We start from the raw sequence: 8,917 nt of genomic DNA, 5'->3' as shown, positions 1-8,917 counted from the left end.
CGGAGCGTCGTCACGTCGCGGCTCGTCTCCCAGATCGCATATATTCCTCCAAAATTAAAGGTGATTTAGACTTAAGAAAATCTCAGTTGACTGAGACATAGCAAAACCGAAATCAAATTACCCAACAAACCAGAAGGTCGTCGGCGGAGACGGTAAAGGGGACCTGAAACGAGAGACGTCAGCGTCCAGCCTGGCTGCATCTTCCACCTGCTCTCCCTCTCATCATGGAAGTTTCCCCGGCCATGCGCGCATATGCCAAACCTCTGTCTCTCTTGACCTCCATCCACCCGTCACTATAAATTGGCATCCTCGCGCAGCTTACTTTGGCCATCTCTCTACCAGTTCGAGCGACTTAATCAGCTAGATTAGCTATCTTCTTCTTTCTCTGTTCCTGCTTAGCGCCAGCTACCCCGCGTCCCTGCCTGCTGCATTCATCCTAGCCAGCCTCCCAGCTTCTGATCCTCGGAAACCCGGAAAATACAGATGGCGGGCAAACCAGAGCTTCTATCGAGGATGGCCGCCGGCGACGGCCACGGCGAGAACTCGTCCTACTTCGACGGGTGGAAGGCCTACGACGAGAACCCCTTCGACCTGCACCACAACCGCGGCGGCGTCATCCAGATGGGCCTCGCCGAGAACCAAGTACGTATATCACGACGCAGCCTTGTTTCTGCATGTTTCTGCGCCATTAGTAAGCATCCTTAATAATCCATGGAAACTGACGGTGCTGCAAATGTCGTTGCAGCTTTCGCTGGACCTGATCGAGGAGTGGAGCAAGAACCACCCGGAGGCGTCCATCTGCACGGCGGAGGGCGCCTCGCAGTTCAAGAGGATCGCCAATTTCCAGGACTACCATGGCCTCCCGGAGTTCAGACGGGTGAGCTAGCTAAGCACAAAGCACACATGAGACAGATTAGAATATGTGGATTAGCCTATTTTTTTTGTTATTAGTGCGATAGCGACGGAGCAGCTAGCGTCCTCCTCCGATCATTGTTAACCAAATCTTCCTGATTCTGATGCTGCAGGCAATGGCCCAGTTCATGGGGCAGGTGAGGGGCTGGAAGGCAACATTTGACCCCGACCGCGTCGTGATGAGCGGCGGCGCCACCGGAGCGCAGGAGACGCTCGCCTTCTGCCTCGCCAACCCCGGCGAGGCATTCCTCGTGCCCACGCCATACTACCCAGGGTATGCTTTCGTCGTCAACTGCTGGATATAACAATCCAATTAAATTTGGTTTTTGTCTACCTCTCGTGCATGTAGAAAGTCAACCGTAGACTCTGAAAACCGGGTCAAAAGGTAAACAAAAGTACGATCAGTGAAATCATTTTGGCAAGAACAACAGACTATTCTAGTGTCAACGAGAAAAAAATCTGCTTTTCAGTTTCCGTGATCAAATTCAAGTAGGTATGTCTTCAAGTTGAATTGACTCACGCAACCTAGTTAGTCGTGCAGCGAGCCGCATGCGCACGATGTTGCCGGTCTGGTCTAGGAGATAAAACTGCTTTTCAATTAGTGCATGTTAACATCTTAATTGACCCACGCACGGTCAATTTTTTGACTAATAATATACACGTAAGCATGCATGCAAGGTTGTGAGGTATTTATCGGGACTCCAGGGCTGACGATATGCGTGCTTGTGTTTGTGATCATCGCAGATTCGACCGCGACTGCTGCTGGAGATCAGGAATCAAGCTGCTGCCGATCGAGTGCCACAGCTCCAACGACTTCCGGCTCACCAAGGAGGCGCTGGTGACCGCCTACGAGCGCGCGCGGAGCGACGGCATCGTCGTCAAGGGGATCCTCATCACCAACCCCTCCAACCCGCTGGGCACCACCACGGACCGGGCGACGCTGGCCATGCTGGCGACCTTCGCGACGGAGCACCGCGTGCACCTGATCTGCGACGAGATCTACGCCGGCTCCGTCTTCGCCAAGCCGGAGTTCGTGAGCATCGCCGAGGTGATCGAACACGACGTGCCCGGCGCCGACAGGGACCTCATCCACATCGCCTACAGCCTCTCCAAGGACTTCGGCCTCCCCGGGTTCCGGGTCGGCATCGTCTACTCCTTCAACAACGCCGTCGTGGCCTGCGCGCGCAAGATGTCCAGCTTCGGGCTGGTGTCCTCGCAGACGCAGCACTTCCTGGCCAAGATGCTCGGGGACGAGGCGTTCATGGCGATGTTCCTGCGCGAGAGCGCGGCGCGGCTGGCGGCGAGGAACGAGCGGTTCACGGCGGGGCTCCGGGAGGTGGGCATCGGGTGCCTGCGCAGCAACGCCGGGCTCTTCTCGTGGATGGACCTGCGCGGGATGCTCCGCGGGGAGAAGACGGCGGAGGCGGAGCTGGAGCTGTGGCGCGTCATCGTGCGCAAGGTCAAGCTCAACGTGTCGCCGGGGACGTCCTTCCACTGCCGGGAGCCCGGGTGGTTCCGGGTGTGCCACGCCAACATGGACGACGAGACCATGGAGGTGGCGCTCGACCGGATCCGGGTCTTCGTGCGCCAGCACCAGCGCCAGCAGGCCAAGGCTCAGCGCTGGGCCGCCAAGGGGCAACTCCACCTCAGCCTGCAGCGCCACGCCGGCATAGCTTCGCAGTACCATGCGCTCTCCAGCCCCATGGCGGCGCTGCTGTCTCCACGCTCCCCGCTGGTCCACGCCGCCAGCTAAGCCCAGTACGGTACGGTACGGAAAGTACAAAGTGGCCGTACGTACAGCTGCACGTACGTACGGTCTTTTTTTCGATCGCATGAATGCTGCACGCATGGGCATGGCCTTTGTGCCTTCCTCTGGTGCATGTATACATGTGATCGTTCGGAAAGATTTAGACATGCAATGTGGCATGCACCTATAGCTAGCTAACGTTTTATCAAGGTTACGTTGCATTGGCGCCAAACGTTGGTAAGCCTTGTGTAACCATGATACGGAGTATTACACATGGTCCTCAATTGCTTCGTACGTTTAAGATTTGGTTTGGTTTTCAAAGCTGGTTAAAGGCTTTTCAAAGATATTGTAAACCTATAATAATGAACTGTACAAAGAGTGATGTTGTATCACTGTACAACACTTGTCCATATGTAACCAAGTGTTTGCCCATAACATATTGCCTTTTATCATTCACTTTTTAAAACACATTCAGTTTTGTGAACCACTAGATTGGGACTCGCTTTATCGCCACCGTTGCTTTTTTTTGTGAACCAAGGAGTATAGTCCAATGCCCCTTCTCTTATTTCTTCTCAAGCCGCCACAACCTCCTCAATTCGAACTCGCTTTATCGCCACCATTGCTTCTTACCCATCATATCCGGGTGTCAACGCCGAATCAAGTCTTCCACTTAAACATTAGCTCCTAGTGATCGAGCGATACGCTTGATGAGCAACCCAAACCAACAAACATTAGCTCCTAGTGAACACCTCTTACGGAGTAGTTCCTTAAAGGAAACATAATTAAAAGACCACCATATTCACTCGACAAAGCACAAAAAGTCGGCCAAAATCTTTTTATTAAGAAAACGATGGATAAATTAGATTGTCAAGAGAGACATAACTCTGCAGCTTGATTGGTCGACAATGGCAGGTGAAATGAAGGCTTCGAAAAACGTTGGCATACAATCATTAGAACAAAACACAATAGCATGTTTTTTTTTTCATACAACTACTCCGCCCCATTGAATTGTGTTCTGTTCTCATTTCTATACATACTCTCTCTTTCTCTCTCTCTCTCTCTCTCTCTCTCTCTCTCTCTCTCTCTCTCTCTCTGCGGTGAGTGTTTAGGTGCTCGTTCTTCGGTAATAAATAGTTCATTGATTCTATTTTGCAAAAAAAAACACTTGCGCTAGAACAATCTATTTTTTAATTACATTATAGCAAATTGGTAAATCTGCATGGTAGAAAACTAAAACATCCCCTAAATAGCTTTGCTAAAATTGTGTTTTATATTTTGATTTTGGACTTATTGAGGTGAAGTTTAGGTGAGAGAGAGCCAACTGAAATTTAGCACAACACATATTAAGGTCTTAGATCTATGGACACTTCACTAAATTCGTCCTTACTCCGGTACTAATGCACCTCATTTTTATAGTATGTGCTTGTTTAACATTTAGTGAGTGGTTGTCTTACAGTTTGAGTTCTTTTTTTTGGTGGCATGTTTCTTTCAGTGACATAACAAGGTGATCTCATATAGTTGATCTGTATTTTTCTTTAGATAGATCAGCTCAACTATCAAAAAGCTCAATGATAGAAGCAAACATAATGCCACACTACAAAAGTGTTGTCGTTCTTATCTGTAGCTAGAATCAACTTTCAAAGGTGTGCAAATACTTGCCAAGTGTTCGGACATCCAGAACTTATTTTTGTTTGAACCATCTATGCACAAACCGGCTCGCACAATCGAGCCTCGATGAACTCATACATGTTTGTTCAATTATGTATATATATAGTTTTACGTAAAATGTAGCTAGCATTTCATATGCAACCATTTTTTAGAAACTTATATCCTACACCGTACCCCATGAGGACCTTTGAGAGACTAATGTCACAAATTTTGAGGTTGATGAAGTCATCACAAGGCACATGTGCCTCGATGTTTACATGCACGTCACCTACTTTGAAGGAATAGTGCTGGTTAAATCTGGATACAAATCCAAGTAAATCCGAGCACCCACATCAATTCTAGGACTTGGATCTGGGCGGTTGGTTCAACTAGGAATAAGATACTAACTAAGCTATAATTACACAACTCAATATTAGTAGGAACAATCCCAGAATGCCATTCATCCTATTAGCAAGCAAACACTTACCCGGCCTGGCTTGTTTTGTTTTAGGTCGATATCTCTCTCTGTACTCAACTCAATCCTTTTTGTTGTCCTATTACACACCTCCCCAAATCATGTAGGTCATGGCAACACACTGGTGCTCTTAACATAGTTCAACCCATTCCTCCACCTCTCCATTCGTTCTCCGGATCCCATTAATTAATTCCATCACCAACATGCGGTGATCAACCTCCTTTAGCCAATATGTCGCAACGGCGAATCGAAAAATGATAAACCCAATCAATCCATCCCTCTAAGAGCATCTTCAGCCGCGTCCCCCAAAGTGTCCCCAAAGCAATTTGGGGCGCGCTGGACTAAAAAACGGTCCCAGCCGCGTCCCCCAAAACCCATTTTTGTCCGGCGCGTCTCGATACGGTGTCCGGCGCTCCGAGCCCGTCCCTGCCCCACAGGGGACGCACCGGGGACGCCGGACACACTGAAAAGCGAGGCGGGGAGTGGCGGGGCCAACCCGTCAGCGGCACAATAAATTTTAACCTAACCGTCGCCTACCTCGCGACGGAAGTTATTGGCGCGAAACGACGGTGCAGTTCCCGCAGAGGCGTAGCGACGCGTCTCGTCGTGCCTAGCTCTGCGTGTCGGCGTTAATGAGCGCCACCGCTCCCCCGCCTCCCTCCGGCCTATAAAAAGGGCCGCCTCTCGTCATCCCTCTCACACAAAAACCCTAGCGCCTCTCTCCCCAACCCTAACCGCCACCATCTCAACAAGAGACGACGCCATGTCTGGTAGAGGCGGAGGCCGAGCTCGCGGCCGTGGTCGTGGTCGTGGTCGTGGCCGCGGCAGAGCGTCACGCTCGCCGTCGCCTGCCACGCAGTCATCTTCACCGTCGGAGATGGACGTGGAGCCGGGCGTGATGTTCGAGTTCGTCCTCGTCCTAAAGGGCGACCCACGCGGCATCCAGAGGCTGCCGGACTCCTTCGCCGAGTACGTCGCCGGCGACGACCACCCGCGCACGATGCATCTGCGGGAGGATGCGTGCGGCTACTACCGGTGGATCGTCGACGTGATCTACGACGCGCGCGGCAAGATGTACCTCAACATCGGTTGGGAGAAGTTCGCGCGCCACCAAAGCCTCGAAGCCGGCTTCATCCTCCTGTTCTCCTACTTCGGCGACAGGCACATGAGCGTCAAGGTCTTCGACGAGACACGCTGCCGCCGAGACTACCACGGTGACAACACCGACGAGGAGGACGACTGATGATGAAGAGTGTTGTTTCATCGCAGCGAATACGTGCACGGAAGTTTCTGGATGTTCGCCTCATCGGTAGAACCAACAAGGGCACCATCCTCCCGCTGGATTTTCTTGTTTGGGTGACTGGGTGTGCCCTCGAGTGTTCTTTCTTAGCAGCGAACACAGGAAACCTTCGATGCACGGCCTAGTTAGGTTTAGTTTTTTTTGCAAAATTTTATATTTGTGTCCACCATGGTTCAAACTATGTATTAGTTTGTGGAAAACCATGTTCCAAACTGTGTCTTCATGTAAACCACGTTCCCAATTATGTATTAGTTTGTGGAAATTGAAATAAAAATGCCAAAAAGAAGTATTTTTAATGTTTGGGGGCGGCGTTTGGGGGACGCGGCACGAAGAAAACACGTCCCCCAAACGCTCAATCTGGCGCTCTTTGGGGGACGGTTTGTGGGACGCGACTGAAGATGCTCTAAGTCCCTGGGACAACGATGTTACCCACATATCCTAGTATCCTATTGTAGCGATAACCCCCCCCCCCCCCCCCCCCCAATATATCTTTCACGCGTGCGATTCTCCGTCTCCCCGAATGCATCCTATCCACATTCCGAGGGGATGCATTGTAGATTTTCTCCCCCTTCAAACCTTGTTTTACCAACATCACATATTCTTATCGGAACATGTCAAACTCTCATACTTGACGTATTACCTCATCCTAAGATAAAAAAAAAAATCACTTGTTCCATCATGTCCAACAATCCAAATCATTGTTAATATAACCATATACTACTTTAATCCAACCTTTGACATCATGACATATACATGTCAACAACTCGTGGAATCTTCGCAATACCAGGCGAGGTCAGAATTAACCCCGATTAAAAGCGGACATATGAAAATCTGAGAATATTTTTCCATAGACTCAGTCAGGTTGACCATGCTGGTAGCTGCATATCTGCATGAAACAATGACCTTCCCGTTTCAAAAGTTCTGCTATCACGTTTCAAAAGTAATAATCGTGTTCCTCCTTTTCTCGTTCTTGCTCTGAGAGAGTCGGTTATGTCTCAAGGCATTGGATTAACTAGTACTGTTCCAAATACACATTCGTAAAATGCCCTTCAAAGCAAGAAAACGATGAAACGTGACAGACCAGGACATATAATCTAAGCAGTTGGAGTATAAGTTTGAACCGTGCAATCTGCTAGAAAAAATAATTTTAGACCGTGCAAAAACGCATCAACTAAAACGTGCATCGCATCAGAATTCAGGAACAAAACAAAATCATCTCTGACTTGGCTTCCCCTCGTTGAAATTTGCTCTAAAAAATCCGTCCTCGGTCTTAGGTCGTCTTCAATGGCCCGACGTAAACGGACTCAAAAGCGGTCTGTTTTAGTCCGCGGGTACACGCGGAGAGCAAAATAACTTCAACCCAGCGGTCCGAGCAAATAGACAAGCATGTCCCCGTCAACCTATTTCAAGCTCAAATATAGTTTGGAAATGCGTCGGCACGGACACAACCATGACCGCATAGTTGCACTTCCCTGCTTCCTCGGGCCCGCCTCCAGCAACCCATGGTCGCTTCTCCTTCTGCGTGCTACTGCTAGTGCTAGTGCTAGCGGGCGCCGCTGTTGTTGCCTTATGCACCCCGTTAATGGCCCTCGCTTCGGTTTCTGGGCGCTACTGCTAACGGGCGGTTGTAAGGGTATATTTTCCCTATTTTTGGTTGGGATGAAGCCTGCTACCCGCATGGGTAGCTACACACCCATGCATTATACCAATATGCAAGTCATATTAACTTGTTTTAGCTCGGTTTCCTAGTAGAACGTGGAATTCTAGTGTACAAAAGTGGTTTCTGAATTTTGATTTGAACTTTTTTTGTCAAAGTCAACTCAGTATTCAAAAAGTCAATGCAAAATACATCGGCGAGTTGACTTTGATAAAAAAATATTCATATCAAAATTTGGAAACCACTTTTGTACACTAGAATTCCATGTTCTACTAGGAAACCGAGCTAAACCAAGTTAATATGGCTTGCATATTGGTATAATGCATGGGTGTGTAGCTACCCATGCGGGTAGCAAATGCACTCTTTTTTTGGTTTTGGTAATTAATAAAAAATTCTATGATCTAATGTTTTATTTGAGTTTATACGAAGAGATATTCCATAGACAATGCTTTTTTGCATGGAAATAGAGGGCTCTTACTCAAAATCAACTATTCCAACTCTATCCGCCATCACGCCAGACACGAGGAAGCCAGGAGGGTGTTCCATCCAACAACTCCTAACCTCCAATGTGCAAGCATGTTCGGCAAAACGGTGGTTTAGAGTATTAGACGATCTAAAAACATGCTGAATTACAAAAAGATTAAAAGACGACGACGTCCCTTCTATTTCTTGGAAAAATGGCGCAATTGCTGCGCGAGGGGAACCAGCACGCGAGTCCCAGAGACCAACAATCTCTAAGCAGTCAAATTCTATTACCACTCGCGAATAACCTCGAAGCTTTGCAAATATCACGCCATCCCTTAGAGCCAAAGCTTCAGCTATTATAGGATATGTGATTCCAGGGTATGGTTTGCTCCAACCTCCTATGAAACCGGCAGGGTTTCTTGCAACGGCTCCCGCTCCACCTTTTCTAGCATCAAAAGCAATGCCAGCATTTGTATTAATATTCGCACACCCCTCATCAGGAGGTCTCCAGCCATGACCCGGCAATATTTTAGCACGCATCAACGAAATCTCCAACAACGCCAACGTATCCCTAATCGATTGCATGGAGTGATGAGAATCAGATCCTGCTCGATCATGAGTTATGTTGTTCAGTGATGTCCAAATTGCCCACATGGTAGTTATGCTATGTGTCCTATCATCTCCAGGTACAATTGGATCACATAAAATGTCCCT

General features: G+C 48.7%; 1 protein-coding gene across 1 annotated transcript; it reads left to right on the top strand.

The window, feature by feature from the left end:
• The first annotated feature begins 308 nt into the window (after positions 1–308).
• On the top strand, positions 309–3,071 carry LOC127336444 (1-aminocyclopropane-1-carboxylate synthase 2). The gene is made up of 4 exons (XM_051363249.2): positions 309–642; positions 746–877; positions 1,026–1,186; positions 1,657–3,071. Exons 1-4 carry the CDS (start codon positions 484–486, stop codon positions 2,663–2,665), a joined length of 1,461 nt encoding a protein of 486 aa, XP_051219209.1. The 5' UTR covers positions 309–483; the 3' UTR covers positions 2,666–3,071.
• Positions 3,072–8,917: the final 5,846 nt, after the last annotated feature.

This window comes from Lolium perenne, chromosome 2 (assembly GCF_019359855.2).
Source record: "Lolium perenne isolate Kyuss_39 chromosome 2, Kyuss_2.0, whole genome shotgun sequence".
NCBI lineage: Eukaryota > Viridiplantae > Streptophyta > Magnoliopsida > Poales > Poaceae > Lolium > Lolium perenne.
The sequence above is the reverse complement of the archived record's forward strand: the minus strand, read 5'-3'. Positions and strand labels throughout refer to the sequence as shown.

What these genes read in the sequence shown, in the direction of transcription:
- LOC127336444 (XM_051363249.2), top strand. Translation starts at nt 484, where the DNA reads ATGGCGGGCAAACCAGAGCTTCTATCGAGGATGGCCGCCGGCGACGGC. An exon ending in GCCTCCCGGAGTTCAGACGG is followed by an intron (nt 878 to 1,025) that starts GTGAGCTAGCTA and finishes CTGATGCTGCAG; the next exon opens with GCAATGGCCCAGTTCATGGG. An exon ending in CCCACGCCATACTACCCAGG is followed by an intron (nt 1,187 to 1,656) that starts GTATGCTTTCGT and finishes TGATCATCGCAG; the next exon opens with ATTCGACCGCGACTGCTGCT.